The following is a 14,809-nucleotide window of genomic DNA, read 5'->3' on the forward strand; positions in this document are numbered from 1 at the left end:
TAAAAAAAGAAGAAGAAGAAGAAGTCTGGAGCTATGGGAGAAATACAAAGTCCCTTCACTGGTCTAAGAAAGTCATCTTCAGTACCACCTTAAAATATAAAATGGCTATAAACCATAGCATCATCCTTTAAAAGTGTATGAAGTTCCCAAAGGTAGGGTACTTACAAGGTGATGTTAAGTAGGTGATATGGAAGCCTTGGTCATTAATTAGGCGGTCAGAATGGAAACGGATTCTGGCAAAGGGACCTGTCGTCTGGAGCGGTGGGACAGAGAGTGTGGTACAGAACTTCCCGAGAACAGGGTCCTGATGCAAAGGACCATCTCGAATCTGAAAAAAAAAAAAAAAAAAAAAAAAAGAGTAAATCATTAAGGTCAAAATGGCCAACTTAAAAAAACAAAGGCATTCTGTACATTACCTACAGAAAATCTTTCATTTAAAATTGATAACTCCAAGGAGTCTCCCTTTCTCCCACACAAAGAACTAACACATGGTTGGGGTTCAGTAAACAACATTTTTCCCCTGTTACCTCAGATGCCTCATCTTCTATCTAAATGTCAACACCAGGGCTAAAATTACACATAATTTGGAATTTTCTCACGATGTTACTAATGTCAGTGTTTTCTTTCCTAGATTCCTCATCCTTCCCCATCCCCAGGTATTTGCTTTTAAATGATAAAATCCCAGTGATCTAGAAGAAGAACATGAATATGTGTAAAGAAAAAAAGAGGAGAAATGCTACTGATGTCAACTGATGCACAATAGAAAAGGAAGTACAGTCTTATTGGACATGACATAGAGATGGCTTAATGAATTTAAAAAGTGCAATTTGATAGTAATTAAATACCACAATAGTGCCACTATTTTCTTAGATGTTTTTAATTGTTGGTTGTTACTACATTAGATAATTGTGTTGGCCTCTTTATGTCCTGTTGTCATTGCACAGTCTGTATTGTGTCAAACACCAAGGAGGGAATGAGCTAAAAACATATTTTTATGTGGTTAATTTCATCCATTCAGATTATTTTTTTCCATTGGCAGCAAATTTATAGGATTTTATTTTTATATTGATCTTGTTCCTTGAAAATTGTAGCTTGGTAGTAAATGAGAGACATTTCAATATTGTCCAAATGATTGATACTTTCTAATACACGCTACCTAGGAATTAACATATTGGAATTTTTAAAAGCTTCTGATTTAACTTAATGGAATTTATTGAATATGAATTTCAGATAATTCACTTTTTCCTGTCAACATTGAAAAGGTTATTTTGCTAAAATTTTCCAAAGAGAAGCAGATCTTCCAGTCATTTCTGAAGGTTTCAGATCTATATTACAACTGCCAAATTACTAATGACTTCAACTTGTGGAGACCCTTTTTGACAGCTGCATCCTTCTATCCTTTATGAATAATTCCACAGCACTCCACTCTTCCCTAATGGACTCAGAAAAGCTTATTGTCTTCTTAGCACTACTGCAAAGGGTACTGAGATTTATGGTGTCGAAAAATACACGAACAGCCTAAGAACTCAATCTTCTCCATGATCTATTCTGTCTACAAATGGAGAGTAACATTTTTGATGTACCTATACGCATAGGGCATTTAAACATAATAGCCTTTTCCCTCCTCCATATTTTAACCTTGGGAGGCAGGTGGGGCTCAGCCTGACTTCTCCCAAATAATTTTCCTTAGTTTTCAGTAAGATTTACCACTTATCAACTCATTTCAATGCAGTCCCTATTAAACTTATTTTTCTTCATGAAACACTATATTCAAGTTGTGAAATACCCTGCTGGTTTACCATGACAACGGAAGAACTGAATCTGCATTGGAGGAGACACCATTACTTAGTGTTTATTTCATTAATTCTGCTATTACCCCACCAGGGGCCTGTATTTCCAGCAAAGGACAGAGGAAGGCAAGGCAATCTATTTCCCAGATTTAAATGGAACCCAGAAGCAGCAGCAAAAAAATCCATAGAAATGAGAATAGGGACCTAGCAAGACTTAGACATTGGCTGCCTATTGAGAAAAATATCTAATTACCGCTAATGAATTGGGGTCATTCACGGGCATCAGTAAACCACAGTGCCCTGAGTCCTAACCATAATATGTTCTCTCTAAATATGATTGTTTACCTCCAGGTAATCTTTGCTACAATCATCGTGGTCCTCCAGGCTCAAGGTCCCAAAAGCAAATGTTATCAGGAGTCCAGGACTTGTTAAAACATGCCACACACAATCTCTTCCTGGGGGGTAGTTTCCAGGATACCCTGGAGACTTGATAGAACCATAAGTACCAGTCACTGTACCTCCACACTCTAAAACAAGAGGGGACAATAACTTTACATTTGTATACAAGTTATAATTCATGTAGAATTGTCACAGCCACTGCTATAAGAATCTAAACTTCATTTAAATAACTATGAGCAGTTTTGGATACCCTCATAAATTAAACAAGACCTTCAGTTTTCCAGTTTCATAAAGTTATAAATCTAGAAGTACCAACTAATAAATACATGAATCACCCATATGCTGTTCTATGCTTATAAGCCATCATACAGTAATACAATTAAAATATGGTGCTGAACCCTCAGAGGGGTGAATAATGGGAATGAAAATTCATATCTTTCACCGCTCAAGAGATTTATTTCTATATATTAACTTTGAGAAAACTGGAATTTCTATTGGTCCCTATGTGTTTCAACAATTCAGATTACTTTATATTTTAAGATAATTAAGCAACATAAAATTTTCATGTGAGAAGGTTCCTTAACACCACCTTATAGTGAAGTCATTCATTTTACAAATGAAGACATTCAAACGTGAATGGTGATTAAGCCATTGGCCCAGGAATGGAGCAAATAGGGAACTGAGCCAGACTTTGTGAAACTGACCCCACTACCACCCCTTTACACCACAGCTCCTTAACTGGCTGAGCAATGACTGGAAGAATCTTTTTTTTTATTAATACCCACATTTATTTAACAAAGAATTTGTGGTGAATTATAGTAAATGCTACTGTAAAATTAAAAAATGGAAATACTAAATAATATAGACTTCAGTAAGTATGTTAAACGAAAATGACACTTTACACATACTCAAATTATGCAACCTCTGTGGACAGCATGCCACCTTTTATCTAAGAGAAAAAAATATGATTATTTGCTTAAGTTTTTATATTGAGGGATGAATCTGAACAGTTACTTAAGGGAGGAAAGAATAGGGTGGAAGGGAGAGGGTTGGAAGTTAGACTTCTTTACATCAACCATGAGTTTTGATTTGGTTTTGGCACTATGAACAGGCTTTAAATAATCATAAAGTAAAATGTAATATAAATAAGAAAAGAAATCTCTAAAATCATAAGCAAAATGGGACCAATTTAATAACTTCGTTGAACTGACAAGTTAACTGTGAAGAGTAGAAATATGAGACTTTAAAACACTGTAATTTGACTATATGTCCCAAGTAAAATGTATCTCAAGTATAAAATAACAATGATAATATATTAGATGATTTTCAATTATGTTATTCATAATAATATCGGAACTATTATTTTTGAAAAGTTGTGGAATTAAGTATGTATATAGATAACATGTTAATGTTCTTGGGAACCAAAATTTTTAGTATATGAGAGAAGAGGTTCAATGTAAAGTGAAAATGAAACCCTATAATATCAATATTCCAATATGTTGTAAGAACACTGTGAGTACATGACCAATATGATTCTGCAACATGTATACTCAGAAAAATGAAAAATTATATCCCATCTATGTCTGACATATCAAAGTACATAAATGCATCCTACTGTAATGTATAACTAATTAAAACAAATTTAAAAATTAATTTTAAAAAACTGAAAAAAGTATTTTCTACTTCTGATTCCTGAAAGGTATAGAGACAGACTCACCTAGCAACAGTAGGCACCCCTAGCAACAAGGCACTGGGCTCTAAATATCATTTCCTATTGAAAGAGTAAAATCTCTTTAGGGCACTAGTTGGTTCTAGTCCAAGACAATAAATGTATAGGAAGGCCTGGAACATCTTTTCAAAACAGAAAGTAAACTTTCAGAGGTAATTTGACCAAAAAGCCTGAGAAACTAACTAGAAAAAATACTCACTAAAAAAATATGGAAAAATTGAACATTATTTAAAGTCAGAAAGGATTAAAGCATGTCAAATATAAGCAAAAAAATTAATTCATAGATACCAAAACAAAATAAAATGGAAAAATAATTAATTGATCATTTTAAAGAAAGCTAGGGAACTAAGTCATTAACTTGAATACCCAGGGGATAATGAAAGGATCAAGAATTTATCCTACATTTCCTATATGATATGTATGTGGAAATAACAAATAGTTGATATGGAAAAGATTTATTCCATTGGAGAACTTCAAAGACTAAATAAATAAGAAATGACAAAATTAGAATATTATTTTGTCATGAATAACTAATCTAAACAATGAAACTAAGGATTGCTAAAACCATTAGAGGAAACATAAAGAGAAGGTTTTTAATAATTTTTTTTAAATTTTTATTTTTTTGAATTTTTTTTTAGTTGTAGGTGGACGCAATATCTCTATTTTTATGTAGTGTTGAGGATCGAACCCCAGTGCCTCACACATGTGAGGCTGGCTCTCTACCACTGATTCACAGCCCCAGCCCAAGAGAGGCTTTTTTAATAGGAAGAACAACCTGAGAAGAAATAGTCTATAAATTCAAGACTTGCTTTGATCAAAGTGATCTGTCAGTAACATAACTGCCTACCAGAAAAATCCCAACCCTTTTGAGAAGAATTTAATATAATCTCGAACCCCACGCTATACACAACAGAAATTTACCATGCCTGTGAGGAATTAGGAAAAATAGGAACTGATAATAAACAAATAAAACAGGCAATCTGAGCCAGAAACAACTCAGATATTAGAGCTACCCCACAATGACTCTCTAGTACCTATGAAGAAATTTAGAGGAAAAGATTGACAAAATAGATGCTGATGAAGAATTTCAATAGAAAATGAGAATCTATCTTAAAAGAACCTAGAAATGAAAACTATAACATCTGAAATCAAGAAGTCTTTACGTGGTGAGCATTTTTAAACATCAGATTGGACATAGCAGAAGACAGGATTAAAGTACCTAAAGACATTTCAAAACAAAATAATCAAATAGCATAAAGAGTGAAAAAAATTGGAAGGGGAGGATATAGAAATATGAGAATTGTGAGACAGAGTCATAACCTTACTGCATGTGTCATTTCAATTCCAAAAGGGAAAAAGAAGAAAATGACAAAGGCAATGTTTGAATAAATATTGGCTGACAATTTTCTAAGTGAGTAAAGGAAATCAACTCAGACTCAAAACTCAAAATGACTCCCAAGCAGAATAAAGACCAGGAAAAATTAACATAGAGAGCTCATAATCAAACCCCAAATTAACACCAAAAAAAGGCAAGGAAGAAAAGCAAAAAGGCAGAAACAGAGACAGGGAAAAGATATACTATACTCAGAGGAAACAACATAAAAATTATTGGTGATTCTTCAAAGAGAAATCAGGCAAGTCAGAAGACAATGAAATGCTATGTCTAAATGGCTGATAGAAAGTAAACTGTCAACCTAGAATGCTATATGTGATAATTTTCTTCAAAAACTAAAAGGAAAAAATTCATTCCCAGACCATCAAGAGCTGAGAGAATATGTCAGTGGTAGACAGTTTGCATTTGAAAGAGTGAAAGATGTTCCTTAGGTTGAAGAAAACTGATGAGATGTAAAATGTAAAATTGTCTGTTTGCAAATGACATAATGTTACATATAAAAACCTTAGAGACTAAAAAATAAATAAAAGCCACTTTAGAACCAATAATTAAATAAGGTGACAAACTATCTCAGTACAGTTTCAGGGTACAAAAATCAGTTTCATTTCTGTACAGCAACAATGAACTATCAAAAAAAGCAATTAAGAAAACAATACCGTTTATAATAGCATCCAAAAAAGTATGTGGAATGAATTTAACCAAAAATGTGAAAGATCTGTACAATAAAAATCAGAAAATGTTGATAAAAGAATTGTAATAAGACACAAATACTTGGAAAGATACCTATGTTCATTGATTAGAAGAATTAATATTATCAAAATGTCCACACTATCCAAAGTGATTTACAGATTCAATGCCATTCTTATCATAATTCCAATTAAACCTAGGTGTAAGAAATAAATATTTGATAATGGAGAAGGGAGCCTGGGAGGAAAGGAGGAACTTTGGATAGGGCAAAGGGGAGGGAGGGAAAGGGAGGGGGCAGGGGGGTAGGAATGATGGTGTAATGAGATGGACATCATTATCCTAAGTACATGTATGAAGACACGAATGATGTGACTCTACTTTGTGTACAACCAGAGACATGAAAAATTGTGCTCCATTTCATCTCCTGTCATGTATAACTAATTAGAAAAAATAAATAAATAAATTGTTTTTTAAAAGAAGCATTTTAAACATTGAGAGAAAGAAAAAAATAAAATGAATACACAGAGCAAAAATTGTCAGAGCAGAAAGATACACAACTCTATAATCATAGCTTGAGATTTTACCATACTTCTTTTACGACTAGAGAAAACATCTTTCAAATCGTTAAATAAATATAATAGTTGAACAAACCTATTGACCAACTTGGCTAAGTTGACATATATAGATGACCCATATTGCACCACTGCAGAATACATATTCTTTCTTGTCTATATGAGAAGTATGCCAAAGTAGAAAATACATTAGTCCATCTAAACAAATCTCAACAAATTTCAAAAGATTGAAATGATATACTTAAAGATTAATGACCGCATTGGTCATTAAATAACACATTTTTAATAAAACCACAGTCACAGAGCAATCAAAATAAAAATGAGGAAATATTTTAAGCTGAATGCCAATGAAAACACACATGAGATACAGAAAAAAAAAACAATTCTCAGAGAAAAGGCATAGCTCTAGTGCATATAATAAATGTTTTAAAGGTTGAAATTACATCAATGCTTCTAAGTAAAGAAGCTGGGAAAAATTAAAAAAGGTAATAGTAAGTACTATCCCATTCACAACAACCTAAAAAAAATACTTAGGAATAACAAGGAGATGAAAGACCACTTTAATGAAAACTGTAGAATACTGAAGAGATAAATTGAAAAATATCTTAAAAGATGAAAAGACTTCCCACGTTCTTGAATTGGCAGAATTAATATTGTCAAAATGGTCATATCACCAAAAGTGCATACAGATTCAGTGCAATCCCCACCAAAATGCCAATGACATTCTTCACAGAACTAGAAAAAAAACAGTTCTAGAATTCATTTGGAAGAAGAAGATATAGAATAGCCAAAGCAATCCTCAGCAAGAAGAGAAATACAGGAGGCATCACAATACCTGATCTCAAATTATACCATAGAGCTATATACTAAACAGCATGGTATTGCCATGAAAACAGACGTGAAGACCAATAGAACAGAATAGAATTCAGAGACAAATCCACAAATATAAAGTCATCTGATACTTGACAAAGGTGCCAAAAATGTACGGAGTAAAGATAGCCTTCTTAAAACTTATGGGGAAAAGATAGCCTTTTTAACAAACAGTTTTAAAAAACCCTGGATATCCATATGTAGAAGAATGAAACTAGATTCCTATCTTTCACCCTGTACAAAAGTAAACTCAAAGTGGATCAAAGACCTAAGAATTAGATTAGAGACTTTGCAACTGCTAGAAGAATACAGAGGCTCAACACTCCTGCAAACAAGCACTGACTTCCTTAACAAGAACCATAAAGCTCAAGAAATAAAACCAAGAATCAGTAAATTGAGATGGACATCAAATCAGAGAGCTTACGCACACAAAGGAAATAATTAAGAACAGGAAGAGAAACTACAGAATGAAAGATCTTTCCAGCTGCTCCTCCAACAAGGGATTAATATCCAGAATATATAAAGAACTCAAAAAAACTTATTATCAAAAAGATAACAAAATCAATAATTGGAGAAAAGAACTAAACAGACACTTCTCAGAAGAAGAAAACCAAATAGCCAGTAAATATATGAAAAAAAAAAGGTGTTCAACATCCCTAGCAATCAGGGAAATGCAATCAAAACTACTGCAATGCCATCTCACTCCAGTTAGAATAGCAGTCATCAAGAACAAAAATAATAATAAATACATTGTTGTTGGGCTTGAAATTTAGTACAATCATTTTGGAAAGCAATATGGAAACTCCTCAAAAGACTAGGAATGGAACGATAATAGGACCCAGCAGTCCCACTCCTTGGTATTTATCCTAAACACAGCATACTATGGTGATACAAGCGCATCCATATTTATAGCAGTACAATTTTACAAGAGCCAAGTTATAGAACCAGTTCAGGAGCCCATCCACAGAGGAGGGATAAAGAAAATGTGGTACATATACAAAATGGAGTGCTGCTCAGCCATAAAGAACAATAAAATTATGGCATTTGCTGATAAATCAACAGAACTGGAAAAACACCATGCTAAGTGAACTTAAGTCTGAGTCTGGTTTATATGTCATTTAGCACATAAAAGGAAAATAAAAGAAGGTGGGTAAAATGCCAACAAAACAGAAGGGAGATCAATGGAGTAGAGGAAAAGAATAGAGGGGGATGGAAGAGAGATAGGAAGAGGAAGGAACTGCAGAATGAAATTGGCCAAATTATGCTATGTCCATATATGAATATATCACAGTAAATTTCACCTTCATGTATATCTATAAAGTATCAGCTAAAGAAAAAACAAATAGAAGAAAGACCAGTAGAGTAGAGGAAGGGGAACATGAGGAGGGAGGAAGGGAGGGAAAGAGGAAGTCATAGGGATTAAAATAGAACAAATTGTATTCCATGCATGTATGATTATGTAAAAATGAATGCCAATATTATGTAAAACTATAATGGAATAATTAAAATCTGTGAATAAACAAATTTACATGCTAAAAATAAAGGTAACAGTAAGTTAAGGTCCCCCCCAAAAAATTAAGGGAAGAAAATTATAAAACCAAGAATAAAACTCAATGAAATAAAATTCAACAGAAAACATTGACAAAGCTAACAGTTAGTACTTTGAAAAGATGAGTGAAATCAATCCTAGTAAGACTGATGAAGGAAAAAAAGATAGCATAAATTATCAATATCAGGAATGAATAGAGAGGACATCAAAATAGACCCTATAAACACTAAAAGATAGTGTGAAAATATTATGAAAGAGTAGATGAAATGAGTGAGTTTGAGGGGAAAAAAATTACCAAAACTGAAAAAAAAAAGTATGCACAGACATATACGTATATATAAACTAAATTTAACTCACAATTTAAAACTTCTCACACACAAGACTTCTGTCTTAACTAACTTCATGGTAAGCACTTAAGGAGGGAATATTGTCAAAATTACACAAATACCTTCAGAGAATATAAAAATTAAGAACACATTTGATTTTAAATTGTCACTATTACAACTTGACAAGGAAATTACAAGAAAGGAAAATTATTAGGCAATCTCTCTCAAATATAGGTATAAAATTTTGAAAAAGAATATATTTGCATATCATATCAGGTCATATATTAAAAGAATAACTTTCTGGGTATGGTAGTGCATACCTATAATTTCAGGAACTCATAAAGCTGATGCAGGAGGATTGAAAGTTCAAGGCTAGCTTTAGCAACTTAGCAAGGCTCTAAGCAACTTAGTGAGACCCTGTCTCAAAATAAGGAATAAAAAGGGCTAAAGAGGTAATGCCCTGGGTTCAGTCCCCAGTTCCAAAAAACAAACAAAAAACTCTTTTTCATAAGTGTGGTGAATTACATTGTGGATTTTGAACACTGAATCAACATTGCATTCTTCAAAATCCACAATGTAATTCGCCACACTTATAGAATATACCATCTCAAGAGGATCATGTGATCATTTCAATAGATTCAGAAAACCTATTTTATATCATCCAAAATCCATTTGTGATTTTAGAGAAACTCTTGGAAAGGTAAGAATAAAAGATGTGATAGTTTTAAAATGTTTATTAATTCTGATACTTCTCCCATTGAAAAGTGGGATCTGTATCTCCTCCTCTTGAATTTGAATTGGCTTGTAATTCAACCAATTAACTATGGCAGAAATAACACAATGCTATTTCAAGGATGGGCCAACAAAGAAAGAAAGAAAGAAAGAAAGAAAGAAAGAAAAGAAAAGAAAAGAAAAGAAAGAAAGAAAGAGAAAGAAAGAAAGAAAAAAGAAAGAAAGAAAGAAAGAAAGAAAGAAAGAAAGAAAGAAAGAAAGAAAGAAAGAAAGAAAGAAAGGGAAAGAAAGAAAGCAAGGGAAAGAAAGAAAGAAAAGAAAACCCAATAGCACCCATCTGGATTTGTTGTAACACTTGCTCGAAGAGAAGTAAATTGCCATGAAAGAAGAGCTACTCTAAGACTATCTGGTTAGAGGAACAACATTAGGCAATAGCTTGACTGAGCTGTCTTCCAAAAGAGCCAGTATAGTTAACTATATAAGTGAGGGTTCTTGTTTTCTTTCTTTCTTTCTTTCTTTCTTTCTTTCTTTCTTTCTTTCTTTCTTTCTTTCTTTCTTTCTTTCTTTCTTTCTTTCTTTCTCTTTCTTTCTTTCTTCAGCTTGAACCCAAGGCCTCATGTCTGCTAAGCAGGAAGTGTACACTGAGCTATGCCCAGCCCAAGTGAGACATCTTGAATGTTGAGCCCTCAGATGACTACAGTCCCTGCTAACATCTGATTGTAATTGCTTAACAGATTTCAAGTGGTAATTATCATGTTGGGCCCTTTCCAAATTCCTGATCCATAAAATCAGAAACAAAATAAGATGATTAATGTTCTACAACCCTAAATTTGTAATTTGTTATATAGCAATGTAATTGAAACAGAAGAGAATACCCTTACTCTGATAAAACTTATGTCTAACATTACATTCAATGATGGAATATTGAACATTTCCCCTATGCAGCTGGAAAAAAAAGGGGGGTGTCTCTTCAACCACTTTTATTTAGCTTTTTATTGGCAGTCTTAGCTGGGGCAACATCAAGGAAAAGAAATAATAGAAATATTGAAATGAAAAAGAAAAAATCCTTCATTCACTTCATTCACAGAATAAATGCATATGAAAAAAACAAAGGAATCTATAAAAAAAATAAGAATTGATTAATGAATTTCACAATGTGGCTAGAATAAAAATCCATTATTTTAAAAATATGTCATATTTCTATGTGAGCAACAGGTAGAAAATTAAATGTTAGAAAATTAATATTTTGCGTAACACAAAATATCAAATATTATAAATAAATCTAACAAAATATATAGAATACTAAAAGACTGAAATCTATAAAACATTGCCAGGATAAATTTCAGGAGAGCTGAATAGAGATAGTCTATGTTAAAAGATAGGCAGGCTCAATTTTAAGAGATCATTTATTCCTAAATTAATTATACAGCTAATGAAATACCAACAAAATTACAGCAGATCACTGGGGGAAATAAATAAACTGATTCAAAAGTATATATGGATATGCAAAGGATCTACTATGCTTAAAAAGAACACAGAGGATTTGACCTATCAAACTTTAAACTACAATAATTAAACCAAGGTGACACCAGAATTGCTAAATGCACCAATATGAAAAATTAAAAAGTCAGAAAGAGACCAACAGAGTTACTGATAAATGAACAGGGAGTCAGTATCCTGGGCTTTCTTATTTTGACATGTTTAAATTTTTCATAGTTACAGGTTTTTAAATTGAGTATAAAAGCAAAATAACAGCAAGAAGAAAAGAACAAGTTATCAAATGGACATTAAGATAAGGAATACTAGATGAAGGAGGGGACAAAGTCCTCAATGACATCTCTGGGGTAAATATACTGCTAGAGTTTATAAAGATGCTGCTCAGTAATTTCATGAGGGAATCATTAAGATTCATGTTTTATTAATTCTTTTAATATATCCTAATTTGTTATCTTTGAATGCAAAATTAAATCCAGTTCATTTAAAATTGGATTTTTAAATAATTAACGTAAACTGTATCTCTGGATCCCCAAACTTGTTATGTACCCGAAAGTTTGGACTGGATCAAGAAAATTTAATAACTTCAAAATTTGTCTTTGCTTTTCTCCATGTTTACACATACCTGGTTCCTGTGTTTCCCATCTTGCTGTAAATCCTCTTCCATTACTCAAATGGTCAGCATAGAGATGAAAATAGAGAGCATTGTCACTGCTGAGGATTTCCTGAGGGGGTCTGGAGCCACAGAATCTTCCAAGTGGAAAGGCTGCAGAGGAATCTCCATCATGAATCTGAAGAAACTCATGTGGGCAATCATTCACCGATTCTAGTTGGAAAAAAATCAAAGTGATACGCAGGACCTAAAAAATAGAAAAACCATAATATATTATTTTCATGTCCATTATTTTAGAATTCATCTCCCATTTCTTAATTATGCCTCAATATGTATAGAGCAATTCTACAAATTAAATGACTTGTGTTAAGAATTGCTAAGACCGAACTTCAATTAATATCAAGATATATAAAAAGATCTTTGAGGAATGCTAGTCTCCTTGATTTGATCATTGCACATTGTATACAAATATCAAATTATCATACAGTACTCCATAAATATGTATAATGCTATGTATCAATTAAAAAATAGATTCACTTAGATTTCATTAAACTGGCAAATACATCAAATAAAATCACTTTGAATGTATGTCTGACAGGGTTGCTAAATCAGTGTAATGAACTGTCTATTTGAAAAATCTGTGAGTTATGTTTAACTAATATTGCTATGCTTAAGAATGTATATTGTGACCCTCTGAATGACCTACACATACATTCTTCCTTCCCCATCAAGGATGAAGAGACCGTGGGAGTCTCAGACACATAGCCCAGACTGATGTACTTAGGCATAGGCTGAATAGGCACAGGGCAGATGTGCATAGTCTGTGAGTCCTCAGGGGTTGGATATCACTAAAGGATGAGCAATGCCAACAATAAAGAATGGAAATAAGGTAATAGGAAAAGCACTGAGTATGCAAGTAGAAAAGAATAACATGAAAATGTATCTCTGAAGTAAACTGTTAGAATGCACAGACTTCAAATATAGTAATATAAAGAATAAAACAGAAGATTTTGTATGGACAACCTCATTTAAAATAAGTAACCAAAAAAGACTGCTTAGTTTTCATCAGAGCTTAAAATCAAAGTGTTCAGCTAGTAAATAAGAATTTCAGGAGATTTTTGAAATTCTATGTAAGGGTATTTTTAAGATATTATCCATCATTACATCATTTCATGCAGTGAGACAATTTAAATGATAAATAAATGTTAATTTATTGAATTATTCTGATTTGTAAATATTTTCTGCTATAATTAGATACATTATTGTAAAAGAAAAAATATAAAACCACAACAATCAGGAAAAGACCAGGATGATTTTTCTTACAAATTGGTAATAAACATATTTAAAATTTTTCACATAAGAACTTCTCCTTGAAAAAAAAGTCTTTTCAATGTCAGGAAATAGAATTAATGAAAACTAAATGGAAGGAAGGAAATTCACATAACATACTCACTGAGAATTTGTTTTGGAATTTATTCTATTGTGGAGTTACCAGACCCTAAAGAAACCTCCCTCCGCAAGGGAAAATAACATTTCTGACCCCTGTACAATGTCCTCTATGATACTAGTCTGCTAGAAAATGTAAACAGAATTTCAAGGGAAAATCTTATCTATGCAGATATATCACTTTCCTTTAATGAGTCCAAGAGTTGATTGAGAAATAAATAATTAAGTAATTAATGTTGGATATAATAGCACAAAAAAAAACTTGGGCTTAGATCTTTATTTTAAGAGTAAAGTATTCACACAGCTTCTTAGGGTTACAAGCTTTGGAGACCCAATGGCCTGAGGTTGAGTCACCACAAGCCACTTACAAACCACATGGTCCTGGTTGAATTTCTCAACTGCCCAAGGCTGCATTTCCACATATGTAAAATGAAGCTAGTAATTCCTATCTTTAGGGTTCTGGAAGTTAAAAATGCTGTGATGTATGTGAATAGCATAGTACTTGGCACAGAGACATTTTATTTAAAAAATAGGTCATCTTAATGGCTTGTGATGGATATTGCATAATAATCAATATACTAATACGAGTGGTCATCTTCAAACAGTATTGTCTCCGTAACAACTAGACTTTATAAATTAACTACTAGCTTGCAGTTAGTCATCCAATGTGGAGAACCATTCATTCCTAAAGCATGGATTTTGGAACCAGACAAACTTGACTTTGAAATTCAACCATTCCCAATTACAAGCTAAGCAGTGTTGGGGGTGGGAGAACTTCACATTGCTTCCCTTACTTTTTGTCATTTCATCTACAAAATGAGGATGTTATTACTTATTTCAAAGAGTTAGTGTATGATGAGAGAAAGGTTGGGAAATATCTAGCACAAAGCCTGGCATTGAGTAAAAACTCAATATATGACATTTGAATTATCATTATGTATATTTTATGCAATATATATTCAAATATTATTGTGTATATTCTAATATGCAAATGAAATTGTATTTACCTTTCCCTCTTCAGTTCGGATAACCCAGAAGCAGTTAACATCATGAACATAGCCATCACTGGGGCTCTTGTAGCTGATGGTTCCATTCATCTCTGAGAGCGATCCTCCACAAACTACAAAGGAGAAGATGAAGAACTGTGCTTTTTAGAGACTCTCAAAAGGAAGAGTCTAGGTAACTCTGGCCTGTTGTTCCATTCCCTTT

The 14,809-nt window shown here is 32.8% G+C and overlaps 1 protein-coding gene across 1 annotated transcript in view; it reads right to left on the reverse strand.

Annotated features, from left to right (window-relative positions):
• Window positions 1–14,809, reverse strand: part of Cubn (cubilin) — a 280,054-nt gene that overhangs the window by 243,599 nt on the left and 21,646 nt on the right. Inside the window, exons 13-16 of the mRNA XM_026408130.2 lie at window positions 14,608–14,720; window positions 12,167–12,401; window positions 2,136–2,317; window positions 166–328 (exon numbers count right to left, since the gene is read on the reverse strand). Of these exons, the coding sequence (XP_026263915.2) occupies window positions 166–328; window positions 2,136–2,317; window positions 12,167–12,401; window positions 14,608–14,720 (693 nt within the window). The remainder of the gene's footprint in view (window positions 1–165; window positions 329–2,135; window positions 2,318–12,166; window positions 12,402–14,607; window positions 14,721–14,809) is intronic.

This window comes from Urocitellus parryii, chromosome 9, assembly GCF_045843805.1.
Source record: "Urocitellus parryii isolate mUroPar1 chromosome 9, mUroPar1.hap1, whole genome shotgun sequence".
Taxonomy (NCBI): domain Eukaryota; kingdom Metazoa; phylum Chordata; class Mammalia; order Rodentia; family Sciuridae; genus Urocitellus; species Urocitellus parryii.